Genomic DNA, 17,032 nt, shown 5'->3' on the forward strand with positions numbered 1-17,032 from the left:
TGCTGCTCCTGCTGGTGCTGCTGCCCCTGGCTCCTCACCGTGGGCACCCACTGCTGAACTCTGCCCTGGTGTGTCCTCAGGGATTAAGGCAATGACGACAGGGGGGTTGGTGCAATGCCTCTGTCCCAACACCTCATCCATGAGGATAAACCAGGGCCAAGTTTCAGTAGTGGGTTTCCCACTCACACCCTCACCTGTCCCAGGACATTTGCAATCCTAAGGGCAGAGCAAATGAACCATGGCTTGTTAACAACAACAGCACTACATTTCAGCTAAGACGTGTGTATTTATTTTCTTATATATTTTATATATATATATATATATATATATATTATTATTATTATTATTATTATTATTTATTTTATTTATTTTTTTAAGCTGTAGGCTACCAATTTTTTATTTTTTTTGCCTGTATGGCAGTTACCTTCCCCAGACCCATTTTCTCCTGAATTGCTCTAAAAAAGCATAAAGGGCACAGGGGTGCAATCTTAAGTGCATTGTTAACACTGCAAAATATGACCCATCAAGACATGCATACAACATACTTAAGAAATCACCCCACCTTGGAGCTACATGATCTCCTCTAACCTCATTCCTCAGTTTTCCATCGCTGTGCTGCGCTCCAACCTCTGGCCTGGAGCTTATGCTTATGCTTCTGAAAGTGGCAAGAAGTTTGGAAACATATACATTGGTTGGGGGTTGAACTATATCGGAGAGGCCTACACCCCAATAATGCTTCCACCGTCACACAGCGAACACCCCAGCGGACCCGAAATCACTGAGGCCCAGTACCCCAGTGTGGAGGAAGAGCAGGCTTTGCAAGCAGCCCTGGAGGAGACGGAGGCCCTGGAAGAGACAGAGGATCTGGAGGATGACGAGGATGATTAAAATGGAGGTGTGACTCTGCAATGGACACAAATATTCAGTAATATTAGGCGAATCTTCAGTAATGGCGGCGGTATTTGGCTCGGTAAGTTCGTATACTAATCAGATTAATAAATAATTGTTGCTCTGTAAATTGGATATTAACTTTTATGTTAGAGACAGTGTATCTGTGACTAAAGTTGAATTGGTTAATTTAATCATTTGTAGAAATGCAGCTTGTGCACCGTGTGGTCCTGGTTTGTGAGGGGCTATCATTAACTTCAAATACTACGTTACCATGACCATTAAATATAAGCGTTTGTTTACATGTTAACTTAATCTATTGATTAGAATAAAGCTCATGCTGATTTATTGGAATTATTGACAAGCTCAGCCTTGATGATACACACAACACTAACAAAACATATCCCAAATGTGCCATGTTTTAATACAAAACACCATTTTAATCAACATTACTTCACCATATTCTAAACTTCTGTTTTTGTAGTTTCACCAAGTCCAGTTCACTCCATGCTGATAGTGCACTCAACTCATCCACCATGGATTAGTGAAGTGCGCGATTTTTCCGATTAAAACAACATAGTCATCATCACTACTAAGTGATTAAAACCTGTAATAATCAATCCAACTATATTTCCTTTTGTAACAAGTTCACATGTTCACCACACGAGGTCGCCATGACGTTCGTTCTAATTTGAAAAATAACGCAAATTGCGTTCTCTTTCAACCATAAAAAGACCAAACGCGTAAATAAGCAAATATGGAGCACCAATTTTTGTTTAGTTTGTATGTTTAATTTGATATTTTTCAGTTGTATGGACACCCCGCCCACCGTCCCTCTCTCTGCTGCACGCGCCGACTCTCACGTATCTGCATCCGCTCGCCACCATTGTCAAGGTCACGTGTTACTGCGTGGCGTGCGTGCGGAATTCCACACTTTCCTCATCCTGGCGTTATTCATGAACGCTCATTTCTGATTTCCAATAGGAGGCAATGAGGATTATGTTGAACAAATTAATCCCAAATGCATGCCATGTGAGGACGTTTTTTAATTTTTTGATAGTTAATTAAATGAAAACAAACGGCATGTCATTTTTTTGTCAGCTTAGTAAAAGTATGTGATTTTTTTCCTGGTCACGACTGTAAGCAGAGTGAAACAGAATTTTACAGAATTTCCACAGTATCTATCTATCTATCTATCTATCTATCTATCTATCTATCTATCTATCTATCTATCTATCTATCTATCCTTAGTATCTAAAAGATCAAGTTCACATTTATTTCTATAGCACATTTAAAAAAACCTTGGTTGGCCAAATTGCTGTTGGCCAGTCATTTCAAAAGATATAAAAATGATTTAACCAAACATAAACGTACATTTAATTTAGCAATGCTTTGGAAGTATGAATCAACAAGTTATTACACAAGTTGTTATTATTATTACTGAGCATAATGTAGCCTATGGTCTTTAATACTGCATCTGTATCATGACGCGTTGTCCTTCCTTTTATTAAGCTTTCAGAATTCAGCTTTTAGAGGGGAAAACGTCAATTAAAGTAACATCGTGTGATGGTCAGATAATACAATTCTGCATGGAGCGTATGCATTTTTTACCGTTTTATTTCGCATTTTGGAAGTCTATCAGATTTATACATATCCGAATTGCGCATGTTTCAGGCATGCTATAAGTATCCGCTCTATGTCCTTGTATAGTATCGTCTTACCCAGTTTCCCATTAGCATTTCCATAGCATCTTCTTTAAAATTATTATACGAACACGACGTGACGTCAGGTTGCCATGGCAACCACCCCCGGTGGCACGTGTCTGGTATAAAATGGTGCGGCATTACGCGGAAACTGAGCAGAAGCCGCAGCAGCATCACTGAAGGAGGTGAGTTCTTCCTCATAGGTCTACACCATTATTAAGTCGAATTATTTGATTGTGAAATGTCTTAAACTTATTAAACTTTTTCAAGATGACGTTTAGATTTTCAGGATATTGTTTACTGCGTTTGGGAAAGCGGTTACATAATCCTTCAGTTTCTGCGTGATGCACGAATATAGGGAGGCCTTAGGCGTGGTGCATTCATACATTTCATCCCACATTATGCACATATTCCAGAATTGTATTACAAAATATAAAAAATAAATTTAATTCATAATAAGTTTTCGGATCTTTTGTAGCAAATAAATGTTTAAGAATGACGTGCCTTGCGCTCGCGATGGTCTCATTGCGTCATATCGTTCCAGAATGTACCATCTGCTAAAGATGCTGCGAAATAGGGGGAGGAAATAATTTAACTCGTTTTTTTCTTCTCGAAACGCGACTGTGTCGTTCAAGCGCATTTTTGGACGTCTTATTTGAGTCAAGAGTTAGTTATATTTATTCAACATACTGATTTTGACAAATAATGAATGAAGATGGAAACTCACTCCCCCTTTTTTCTTAACATAGAAGTAACTGTTTGCGCTCTAATGCATATAAAAGCAGATAAACAGAAATGATGTCCGACCCAAAGGACATCACTCGCATCATGAAGGTTACATGAGCCGTCAAGGTCAAATATGATATAACGCCTTGCGATTAATCAACATGTCTTTCTCATAACAGTGGCGTTGTGAATGCTTTATACGAGAATATAAATATGCCAGGGCTTTTAGCAGTATTTTAATGTAAATTTGCACAGGACACAGTTGGCACGGTGAGAATCATGGGAGATTGTCTCCCTCATGTACGTGACTGGAGTCGTGTTTCGATGCTGCAGTGGCGAACATGACTCAGATCGGAAAACCTATCATGAGTAAAACTGAACTTCACTATTGGCTTTTATAGTCATTTCCTGCACATGCTCTGATGAATAAAGCACATTAAACCAGCCTACGGTGGTTTGCTAGTTTTAGCTGGTTTAAGATGATTTCCCAGCTGTTAAACCAACCAATAGACCCATCTGACTAGGTTTAGACTGGTTTAAGATGTGTTTCAGTAAGTTATGCATTTTATTCACTATTATGCTGTGATAATTTATCATAAATTATGTTACTCATAATGCTCATGCAATTTAAAGACTGTAGGATTAAATATATTATGTGTATGCAAGGAAGTGACAGTGACATGCAGACGGAGTCTCCATCCCTCCTTATTGACCTTCTGCAGTCTGACTCTGCAGTTGCCATTGGCAACAAGAAGGGCCTTCAGCTGGCAATTTACCAGGCAAATTTGGGTGTTCATACTATGATGTGAAAAAGAAGCCTATATAAATTTAACTGGGCATTTGATGGCCCATTGCGCTGATTTATTCATCATGACATCACAAGTGGCATTGATGTTCACTGGTTTGACACTTGTGTCTGCCTCATCAAAATTGTCCAGATGGCGCACAGGTCAGACAAATGTACAAAGAGCAATGATTTAACAATAAAATCTTGATTTGTGCATTGTCATACAATGAATAGTCTAAAATAGTTTTAGAAAATGTTTAATATTACAAGAATGCGCTACAGTACAGTCATGCAGACTGTGCATTGGTTGTTTTTTTCCTCGAGGGTTTTACAGGCTCTAATTAGCACTTTTGGAGTTTACTGTAAAAATACCATTCCCTTCTCAAACATGTCCTAAAACAGAGCCAAGAAGGGGAACAGTGGGTTGCAGTGTGGGGTAATTTAATTTTCTTACATCATACCAATTGCTACTAAAGCCAAATGTGACAATTGGCACACAAATAATGGCCCTAATGTTAGACATTTATGTACTAGACTAGTTAAAGTACTTATCTGTTCTCTGAAAACATGTTTTCCTCTGCTGCTATTGTCTGTCTGGAATGACACAGCACTTCCTCAGGATGCCTTATAGGTACACCACCAGGAATTCAGTACTGCTCTACGCAATATCTTAATATGGGTCATTTTAATAATAAAAACGAGGGTCCAAAACCCTTTTCTTTTGTCATTAGTTGCTTGCTATTTTTTCTGAAGTGACATTTTGAAGTTCCTGTTTCATTATGTGCCACACAGCATTAGAATTTTCCACTTAAATGACTGTATGTGTGTCCTAGAAAGACTGTCCTGGTTACACTCGTCCCCGTGTCCTTGTTCTGTCACTCAGGGTGTTTTTGGTCAGAGGAAATGCTGTCCTCTTGTTTCTAAAAGAGATGGTGTGGCAGTGTGGTTAGTCAAAACATGCTTCATACTGCATCCGGAGATTGAGAAATCCTGTCAAATAGAGCAAAATGAATAAACGATACATTTAATATTGTAATATAATCACAGTAATGACTATAAACAATTATTCAGTCAAATAACAGTTTATTGTAGGCCTTTTATGGTAGGCAAGAGCATTATGGGTACTTTAGTTCTACACCATGAATTCAGCAATTAAACACATTTTTAAACAAAAATGTTTTAACTGATTTACGGCTTCTACAAAAGCTAATGCCTTTGCTTAAAGTCGTAATGTTACAGAAGTAGGGACAGATCTTTTCCTCCATATTGTGACAGTGAAAGAAATTATCGAAAGAGAAAAAAATGTAGGGCGGGTTTGCAGTCGATTGCAAGAAAGGGGTGGGGTTTAAGTGGACTAAATGATTTGAGAAGTCCAGCATACATTACCAGAAAGTTTGTTTCACCGAAAGATCGAGTTGTGACATTTTGATTAAAATTATTATTATTTTTATTTAAATTTAAACATGATAAATCATTCCCAATAAAGGTCATTTACACGGGGGCGTCGACACTTGATGGAGGGCGTGGTGCTGACGCAACTGTCATAGTGACAACAGCCAATGACATTACTTTTCCGGTGTTGCATGAACGCAATTGGCTAGCGTCTGCACTAAGGTATTTGCATAGGCGTTCTAATTGGCTGACGCCTGTATTGGCGATTCTGCTGCAAGCAACGCTGGTGATGCGACGCTACTGAACCCACAATTCAGTTTCTCTAACTCACGACGTCGCCCATTCAAAGTAAATAAGAAACGTTAACGCAGACGCTCTGTGCAAATGCACCGTTAGATCAATAACATCCATTTATAAAAGAGATTTCCATTTCATGCCAACTTATATCTCGAACTTATAGAAGGTCTGTCTAATAGATTTATACATTTTTCTATGTTGAAAATTAATGGGATATTTACTTGACTGTTGCAGTCTGGTGATGATGTGTGATCACAGGTGTTTGCATAGGGTATTTATCCAATCACATTATGGAGCCAGAATGAATAATAATTAGAAAATTCGCATTTAATGTTTAGCATCATGTTACACTTGATATGCACGTGACAGCGTTGGTAAGACTGAGAGACTCTAAACAGAACAGTGGGGGAATTGAATTTAGGGTCAGTTCAGAGGTGGGTGTGTCATTTGATCCAGGTCTAATTGGAGACAGCAGGCTTTTGGCAGGAAACCAGTTTCCATCATTGACTGTTCCACTGTTCTTTTTGTCATTCAAGTTTTCTAAGAAGACAAAAGAGGGTTATACTCATCTATTGACAAAAATGCATAGTGACACAATTTGCTGTGAATCAAATTAATCACACAACCAATCACCAAAATCAATCACTAAAATCAAAAATCCAAAGAAAAGAAGTCAGAGAAGAGGAAGGGAAACCAAAGATGCCGACATGGACATTGTTTTCAGGCACTGAATGACCTTGTCAACGTCATGTGATCAGTCTCTGGAATTTCATCAGATCATTTGACTTTGATTAATTTATTGATGATTTATTTGCTTGATGCTTGGGTCTAAAAGATTCATTTCTAAACTAAGCAAAGGCCACTTTGTCAAAAAGTATTTGCAAAAAAATAAAGAATTTCTGCACCAGCAGCACTTGCATACTAAATGCACCATTTTAACTTGAGGCTGAATCTGCTAGTCGGTCTGTCGTTTTTAGTGCAGTGCATTCTGGGAGTCCTTAACCGCATTGAATAGGGGACTTGGATTAGGATTACTCAGGCCGGTCAGGTGCAGTGCATGGTTCACACACACATGGGCAGATTAGGAGATTACAGGGATGTCTTCAGTTTCGCACAGCCAGATGCAAGGACGCTCTGTCTTTATGCATGAAATGATAGACTGACTGAGCTTCCTTCTTTCATCATCACTAACATCAGCACATTTCCTGAATATGTAACATTGCCATTGTATTATAGCTAGTACTTTTCCTATTTTTACTGCTGTAGGTAGAGACCTAATCTAGATGTGACTATAATACACTGAAAAATTAAATAAATACTAAAATAGTTTGAATAATAATTGTATATATATATATATATATATTTTAAACAGAATTTTATGCAAGCCTTTAAGACTGACATTTACAAGGACATTGGCATCAAAATAAGTCACCCTATTTCTAGATAGACATCAGCCCTTGTCTCATTTCACAGTGCCCTTGAGTTGTTTGAGATAAATGACCTGATTTCATCCAGTCTGGCGATGTGGGGCGTTGGTTGTGGTGCATTAGCTCACATTTGAGTTTAGGGTCAGTGCTCATCTTGTACAGCCAGCATTACACAAACAAGGACAAATCAAAAAGCAACTGATTCCTAATTCAAAGGGTGTTTTACACTAACTGAACTGAGTTTGATCCATCTGAGTGAGATGGTTTCGGGCAGTTGGCCAGATGTTCACTTTGGGTTGATCGATCAAGGTGTCACTTTGATTGGTTGCTGTATTCTGAGCCTGAGGGGGATTTTTCAGTTTTCATGGAAAATGCCATTGCCGTTGGGAAATTAATTGCTGCGTGCTCGATAGTGAATGACTTTTCCATGCAGTTCTTCTCTATAAAAGCTGCTGCTGTAGTGTCCATCTCAAGCTCATAATCTCATGGACATTTGTCCCTTTGGATTTAGCAATGAAACTTTACATGCACGGAACAGCATTTGTATTATTCTTCCGCATTCATACAATTTAGGAAGGATTGATTTTATATCCATTGCAAACCATAACAGAGTTCATGTGAACCATATCCCAGACTGTCTTTTCAAGCAGACCGTGAAGGTCATTTGTGTCCATTTCAATAGTGCACAGAGACAGAAATCAGAAGGGTAGATGAGGTCAAATCAATGGTGTCTATGGAAAACCTGTTAATTTGTCTCATTAATGACAGTGTGCATGGTTGTGCACCACTTGTCTTGATGAAAGTATAAACATGTGGACTCAAAACAAACCATAGCTCACTAAAACCCAACAGATCAGACATTTTACATCAACTATCCACATCTATGCGCTTTTAGAGAGCTATATTTTGTCGTGAGTACTCGTATACAGTAGACATGAATCTTAAAATGTCAAACAAAGTGTAATGCCAAATGCATTTCTCTGGAGTTATTTTGTAAACAGGCATATAGTGTTTAAAATACAGCAATAAAGTAAGTCATTAGGGTGTTACTTTACGTCTAGCGGTAAAAACAGTGACGGCAGAAATCAACTTATTCTAAACATTTCTAAAGTAAAGATGTTACAGATTTAGATTTCCAGTTTGTGTGAAAAGGCACAACTAAATAAACTGAAAGTCACTTATATTTTTATCTGCATTTAAATGTGTTAACTTTTTTTCTTTTTCATTGTATTTTAAATGAGTGAGTCACATGAAATGCAAATATATCCATTCCCTGTTGCGTTTAACTCCTCCTCATCCCTTTTTGCTTAACAGTCATTATCCATATATGGCATGATGTAAAAATATTTGATTCTGGTCCAATTGTCAGGCTCAGATTACATAAGATACGTCCTCACACACCATGTCATGCTTTTCACTCTAATAATAGAGAAAACTGCAAAGGATGCCAGGCATGTGACAACTTGCTGCATTTTGAAACCCACAGTGAAGATTGTTTGGCAATGCATGTACCTTCCCCCTTCCACCGCACTGCCAATATTTCAGCAGATTTCTGAACTTCCTGTGTGCATATGAGGAAGTTTAAAAGATAACTGTCACCAAAATGCAACCTAGGGTCTTTTTGTTAATCTACCCGAGGCAAACTTTCGTTTAAAAGCATAATTAGAATGGAAACACCAATTTTAAGTTTGACCGTATTTTCGTTTTCGGTCAAATTGCCTTTTGAATGGGAGTGCATGGGGCACTTCTATGATAGCATCACAAATCACTATTTTTTTAAAACACTAAGAAGGCTTGACACAACATGAAACTGTGCTCGAAGTATCACCAGGGGCTCTACACATGAACTCGAGCATTGAGAACATTGTTTGTGTACACAGAGTTTACTAAAAAGAAAGATTTTGAACAACTCACTGTAGCTGTGTCTATTTGACAGTCAAAAATAGTCGATCTCTGAATGTGAATGAACTGACTCTGAATTTTAGTATTGCTTCTTATATGAGGATCCTTTTTCAAATACAAGGTCAATATTGATTTTCACTAACGACAAAACAACAAATTATCTGTGAATTTATATGGAACTAAGCTTTAGGAGCTTTCCATCTTTACTCTCCTCCCTGTTACGTTGCATTCGGAGATCGACTATTTTTGACTGTCAAAATGCCGGCAGTTCCATTCCATTCTAATTATGCTTTTAAACAAAAGTTTGCCTCGGGTAGATTAACAAAAAGACCCTAGGTTGCATTTTGGTGACAGTTATCCTTTAAGGACAAATTGTAGAGTGCATGACTTGCCACCCCTTGTTCTGCATGGAAAAAGGAGAATAAAAGACATGTCAAAACACAATGGACCTTCTGCTCCAGCAGGCTAATAAAGTATGCAGGTCCAGTGAGCACGAGGTTTGGAAATTTCCCAGACAGAATGCCAATGGACCCGAAAACAATACAAACTTGAGAACAGTTCAAGCCTCCACCCACCATCCAGAACACCACACTGGCTCAGAGAAAGTTCTCGAATCCCACAAGCGTGTTTAGACAGACCACTAAGCTGCTTGTAAGGGTGGGCGGTACACTCCTAAAATGAAGATACAATATGCAAACAGTTTGTCACGGGGACAGTACCCTAAAAAGGTCATCTTTGTACCTTTTTTACCCCTACTACTTTTAAGGCACTAATATGCATATTTTAGTCATAAGGTACAAAGTTCTACAATATATGATTCAAATCTTATATTAAGGAAATAAAATAAAAATTCCAAGTAAATCAATATCAGAGTAATGCTGTAAATCATGAAATAGTTAAATTAGTTCAAGTTATTATTTTATTAAAATACTGTATTTACAAATTAAATGTACTCCATCTTATTTGATTATTTTCTCTTTAGCTGTGGAAGTTGATGGGCACAAATCACAAGATGAGACTATTCAAAACGAATGAAAATTCAGTACCAAAACAGCCTGACAGATAAGTGCAAAGTTGATGCTGTTGTTCTAAAAGCCTCCTTTGTTTTTGTCTTCTCTCATTTCAGGTTCAAGACCACAATCCACACTCTTGCAATAATGTCTGAGCTTTGCGTTGGAATCAATGGGTAAGTTCACTGATCTGATCTGTCGTGACATTTGAAGGCTTTAACATATGACATTTAACATGACAAAATATTAAGCAATAAATGCTAAATTTTTATTGCATTATAATAAAAATACTTGGAATTTTCTTAATACAATAAAGTATTCATAAAAGTCATACTATTGGGAATTTTTCTGTTGTATGAAAAAACTACTTTCACAACTTTTACGAACCTCATTGGCACTTCACTTGGGACACTGCTTTAAGGCCGGAGACAGCGAGGAAGATCACTAGGTTTTGGAACAGAGCTAATAATTTCATAAATAGAGATTGTAAAAATGCAAATAGACAGAGAGAGAGAGATAGCGAGAGAGCAAATGGCCTGATTCAGAATGATTACTAGGACAGGATTACCCAGGATGAGCTTAAAGTCTCCATCCACTCATCAAGCACACACACACACACATCTGCTGTATAGTCATGCTGGCAACTGACAAACATGAATTATTCCTCTTACCTTTCATATGCTGATATATTTAAATAGAGCCATGTAGATATTCCCTTGCTTCTTCTAATGAATTGCACAGTCCTTCAGTGGAATGTTCCATCATGTTTCCTGCGGACAGACAGATGCAGAAGAATCTGTGAAAATAACAGATACAAGACTGTATGATTATGAAACATCTTAACTAACTCTGCTCTCTGTTTGTGTAGATTTGGCCGCATTGGCCGTCTGGTCCTCAGGGCCTGTCTGCAGAAGGGAATTAAAGTCACCGCCATCAACGACCCCTTCATTGACCTGCAGTACATGGTGAGATTCCCTGAAGCACAAATGATCGGCATTGTGTAAAGCATCAGCCAAGTTAAACAAACATATAAACCTGCATGTAGTGTTTTTAGAGTGAGATTTTAGATGCTTTCAAACATGCAGCTTTTGCTGTGAATTTAATGGGATTTTTCAGCATCTATTCTTAAAGCTACCATGAAATTGGACTTGTGTCAATTTTTTGAAGAATATACCTGGTCTTATTGTGCACATTTTATTGGTGCACAACACTTCAAAGAAAAAATATGTAATGTATAAAAATATCATAACTGATCAAATAATTTCTACCTCTGAAATGACTTTTGGAAGATGTCACAAACCCCTCTTATTTTTCTACCCATTTTCATGATCCAGTCAATTCCCAGTAGACAAAATGAATTCCCAAAATGCATTTTTCCTGTTGTATATCCGGTTAAACATGGAAATACTTCAGATTACAATGTACACCGTTCAAATGTTTGGGGTCAGTAAGATTATCTTTAAAGAATTTCATACTTTTATTCAGCAAGGATGCATTAAATTGATCAAAAGTGACAGTAGAGACATTTATAATGTTGCAAAAGATTTATATTTAAAATAAATGCTGTTCTTTTCAACTTTCTGTTCATCAAAGAATCCTGAAAAAAAAAAAAATCATGGTTTCCATAAATATTAAACAGCAACTGTTTTCAACATTGATAATAATAATAAGAAATGTTTCTTGAACAGCAAATCATCGCATAAGAATGATTTCTGAAGGATCATGTGACACTGAAGACTGGAGTAATGATGCTGAAAACACTAGAGTGTATTAAACACTAGAGTGTATTAGCAAAAATATGTAAATATTACTAATTTTCTTAAGTGAATATACATTTTAGGTTATGCTTAGCTCAAAAATAAATTTGAATGAAATGAATCATAATATATTATACGACTATAATATCTTCAACGACTTCAAAAGTCAAGAAAATTAATAAATCTTTCCCTACAGGTCTACATGTTCAAGTATGACTCCACTCACGGCCGTTACAAGGGAGAAGTGCACCATGAGGATGGAAAACTGATCGTTGATGGTCACTCCATCTCTGTGTTCCAGTGGTAAGTTTTATTAGTCTTATATATCATAGTCGCCCTTCAGGAATGTAAGGATATAACTACAACCTTGACACATAGACAGCAAATATGTTGAAGTTCAGAGTAAATACTGTCATATTAGGAAACTTAGGCAATGTACATCATCCTGCCCACAGTATATACTGCATACTGGATACTATTAAAACAATATTATTAACAGTATGGAGTAATGCACCAATAAAAGTTTCAAACATTGCATGTTTAATTCATTGCAATTATTTTGCATTTATAATCCAATTTTAAACAAAATTTGCAGTTAATATGGTATTCATCACACTGGAAGTAGTGCATTGTGGGATATAGTACTGTTTCGGCAACTCGTAACTCGTGCTTATTTTAGGCATACAAAAAAAATAGTACAAGGAGCATGATAGTATGCTATTTCAAACATATCCTTTAGTGTTGTGCTAATTCTCTGTCTTATTTGCACTTAGCATGAAGCCTGCTGAGATCCCATGGGGTGATGCTGGTGCCCTGTATGTAGTTGAGTCTACCGGAGTCTTCCTCAGCATTGAGAAGGCCTCAGTAAGTCTGCCTTTCTGCAAGATCTGGAATGATAATATATAGCATCAAATGTTATAATACTGATATATTCTAAAATTCGTTCCCCATAGCTTCACATCCAGGGCGGCGCCAAACGCGTGGTTGTGTCCGCCCCATCACCTGATGCTCCCATGTTTGTGATGGGAGTCAACCAAGACAAGTATGACCCCTCCAGTATGACCATTGTCAGGTGAGCAAACTAAGTACTATGCATGTAAATTAGTTATTTAATGCATGCATGTTTAAGTTAATGACCTCATTTCTATTTTGGTGCAACATTAGCAAATAACAAAAGTAACAAGTGTGTTTTTTTTTTGTTGAAAACATCACAGCAATGCATCCTGCACCACTAACTGCTTGGCTCCCCTGGCTAAAGTTATTAATGACAACTTTGGTATTGAGGAGGCCCTCATGGTAAGTTGATGCCTGGCGTGACGCGAGTCCTTATTTGAGTTGACAAGAAACAGAAGTTGTGATAGTCTTTTCTTCCCTTTTGTGACTTCTATAATCGAGTGAAACGGCATTTTGAATTTGATCTTGATTTTGTCCATCTGGAATGGATGGATCATTGGATGGTTGTGGTTTGCTATTGGTTGATCTCATGTGAGTGACAGGTTGTCCCTGAGAAGAGATGTTGCTGCAAGAGGGAGGGGAGTTTATTCTGATTAAAGATTATGAGGGGATATGAAAACAATCAAATAAAAATGTGCATGGACAAAACATTTATAATAAATACTGCAATATTCCAAAAAAGACAAGAACTGTCCCTTTTGAGTTCATGGTGATTTTAAAATATATATAAAAATGGGCTGCATGAAAAATTGTCAAAAACTCATTTTGCATATATTATGACATTGATTTCTATTATGACACTTTGCTGCTGCTTAGAAATAAAGGCTAAAAAGCATGACATCAGTGCTTACGGACAACATAATGTGTAAAATTCACATTTTGACTTATTTTGACCTATTCACTTTAAATGTACTTAAAACTTAGCCATTTGTGGTTTAATAATCGCACTAGGACATATCAGGATTTTATTTTGCTTAATTGTTCAGCGTTAGTGTATTTACTCTTTACTTCCATGCCGTCACAGGAATAATTTACATTTTAAAATATATTAGAATAGAAAAACATTTATTTTAAATTGAAATATTATTTTACAATATTACTGTTTTTACTGTGTTTTTGATCAAATAAATGAAGCCTTGGTGAGCATAAGAGACTTCTTTCAAAGAAAAATGACCCCAAACTTTTGAACAGTAGTGTATGCGTCTTTTTCATTGTTTCTTTTCTTTACCTCTTCACAGACCACAGTCCATGCCTACACCGCCACACAGAAGACTGTGGATGGGCCCTCTGCCAAGGCCTGGCGTGATGGACGTGGTGCCCACCAGAACATCATCCCTGCTTCTACTGGCGCTGCCAAGGCTGTGGGCAAAGTCATTCCTGAGCTTAACGGGTCAGTAGTACAAGAAAGATCAATTGATTGAGTTTGATATCGATTGGAGAAGTTTACCTTCTCTCTTTATTTTGTAGCAAACTGACCGGTATGGCGTTCCGTGTGCCAGTCGCCGATGTGTCCGTTGTTGACCTCACCTGCCGCCTCACAAGGCCCGCCAGCTACGCTGCCATCAAGGAGTCTGTCAAGAAGGCCGCTCATGGACCAATGAAGGGAATTCTGGGATACACAGAGGATTCAGTAAGTGTTAACAGAAAAAATATTTTAGAATACCACAACTTGCATGCATATTTTCACATATAATGGACAGAAATGGGTGTTTTGTTCATTCATTTTTGTTTTCTTTTAGGTTGTTTCTGCCGACTTCATTGGTGACACTCACTCTTCAATCTTTGATGCTGGTGCCGGCATCTCCCTCAATGACAACTTTGTCAAACTTATCTCCTGGTAAGCTCAAAAACAATATAGCTTAAAATAGATGTAGCTAGGGTTGGGCATAAGCTATATATTGAATAATACTTTTACAGTGTTTTTACTGATACATTAAATAAAAAAATAATTACTTTTTATTCATTCATTTTATTCAATCTGTGAAAGACCTTGACTATTTTGCTGTATTAAATTTTTTGCATTAAACATGTTCTATGTATTTCACTAAAATGACTGCTAGGTCTAAATTATCATTATTATTTTTATTATTATTATTTTAAGTTGTTTCAGAGAAAACACAGTATTAAAAATACTGAGGTAAACTTATTGTCAAATGGCAGAAACATAATGAGATTTTTTTAAGATTGCTGTTTCTATGAAGTTATAACTTGGGTATAGCTATGTTATATTCCAGTCAGCAGAAAAAGCAGTGCTCTAATATTCTTTTGTCTTTCTTTCTCACAGGTATGACAATGAATATGGCTACAGCCACCGTGTTGCTGACCTGTTAGTGTACATGCACTCCAAAGAGTAACTCACCAAGTTTTGCGACAGCAGAAAGGCCCTACCATTCCTTCTTCTCAACACATTCGATTCATAGCTGAAGCCATAGTTGACACGCCTTAGCATTCCTGTTCCCACCTACGAGAGGCTTTTGTCTCTGTAGACGTCTGTGTGTGCGTGTTAGTTTCTTTTGACAGTATTTGTGTCAGTGTCGCTCCACAGGCATTGCTGTAGTTGTTGCCATTTTGGGTGTAATCACGTTGTGTTGGTGTAAAGAGAATAACTGATAAAAATGTTACATGAGGCTACTGTAATGCAGTTTAAAAAGAAACTAATTAAACTGTTTGAAAAAACAAATGTGTTCCAGTCATTTTGTCTCTTATACGCTGTACTTATTTTCCATCATGGTAATAGTTTACTGTATCATAATTAATGCATGAATTTCTAAGGCCTCTAATTTATCAACATATTGAAAACCTGTTGCACACAATCTTCTACATCTGATTGATAGTTCATACTTTTTAGTAAGTAAAAGTCCTTTTTGTATAATTCTAAAAACGTCACCCTGGAGGATGTGGTACGTGTTATTTTGCTGTGAAATCTTACTATTAATTAAATGTAACAATAACTTTTATATTGTTAGTAATATGGCAAGATGAACACTTACTGGACTGAAGCAAATTAGCAGTACTTAATTATCCATTTATATATCCAATTATCCATTTATATATTAAAATCAAGTCAAAAATGATACAGCATGCTTTTGATTAATTTGTTCATCTCTCAATCATTGTATTTTATTGAATTATATGCTTTGCCTTCCACAATCAAAACTGCAGAGCTTTTATCATAAAACATTTAAATATCAACTTAATTAGACATTATTGGGGAGATTTGTAATGTAAATCATTGAGATATAGACAGTATACTGTAACAGACGACTTACTTAAAATGCACTGTGTATATATATATATATCACTTGTATACAGGGCTTGTCATTAACTTTTTTGCTCACTAGCCTAATGTCAAGCCCTGTATACAAATGATATACAGTGCATGTTAAGTTGTCTGTTATACTATATCTCATTGATTTACATTACAAGCTATCTGAATTTCTTCTTATTGTTTTGCCATATAGCAACTGCGCCAAATTGCATATTTGTACTCAGTTTGGAGTTCTAAATGAAAGGTGTCCCTCAATTATGAGTCCCATATTCTCACTATATCATACTATATGAGCCTTAAAAAAACTGATACATATTATATAAAGCATGAAACACTTTTTTACGCAATTTATTTTAAATATTTTAAATATTTTAAAAATAAAAACGCCATAACTGTTTTCTGTGAAATCGTCCTCCAGTGCATGACGTCTCAGAGAGATGAATCTCTGTAGACTACAAATGTAACTAAACAACATGGGATATCGAATAAAGCCTAAAATATAAAATTAAATAGGCGTTCCCTTTTACTCCTCCACAAATATAAAAAAGCTGATTTGGGAGAATCAAGACAACAACAATAGCCTAAATAAATTGTGAATTTTAGTTATTTAATCGTTTATGGTGTTCAGTCATGTTAACATTTATTCGTGATTATATCCCGTCCTTTTTCTCTTCATGTGAACGAGATTGTTTCACGATCTGAACGCATAGGAAATGTGTACGTCTGAATGAACACTGTTCGTGTTCATTGTAGTGATGGGCGATTTCGAAACACTGCTTCATAAAGCTTCAAAACCTTTACGAGTCTTTTGTTTTGGTGAAACCTCCAAAACATTTGGTATTTCTTGAAAGCCCTGAGTGTGCTACATGATATCCAGAATTTAAACTGTGACATGTATGGTGTCAGAGAAATTCACTGAAA

At 36.7% G+C, this 17,032-nt stretch overlaps 1 protein-coding gene across 1 annotated transcript; it reads left to right on the plus strand.

Annotated features, from left to right (window-relative positions):
* The first annotated feature begins 1,773 nt into the window (after positions 1-1,773).
* On the plus strand, positions 1,774-15,523 carry gapdhs (glyceraldehyde-3-phosphate dehydrogenase, spermatogenic). Its single transcript, XM_084089020.1, has 11 exons — positions 1,774-2,776; positions 10,249-10,308; positions 11,001-11,097; positions 12,086-12,192; positions 12,663-12,753; positions 12,843-12,961; positions 13,104-13,185; positions 14,082-14,233; positions 14,311-14,473; positions 14,583-14,680; positions 15,128-15,523. Exons 2-11 carry the CDS (start codon positions 10,280-10,282, stop codon positions 15,195-15,197), a joined length of 1,008 nt encoding a protein of 335 aa, XP_083945146.1. The 5' UTR covers positions 1,774-2,776; positions 10,249-10,279; the 3' UTR covers positions 15,198-15,523.
* Positions 15,524-17,032: the final 1,509 nt, after the last annotated feature.

The sequence above is a fragment of the Abramis brama genome, assembly GCF_963993115.1.
Source record: "Abramis brama genome assembly, chromosome: 17".
In the NCBI taxonomy this organism is placed as follows: domain Eukaryota; kingdom Metazoa; phylum Chordata; class Actinopteri; order Cypriniformes; family Leuciscidae; genus Abramis; species Abramis brama.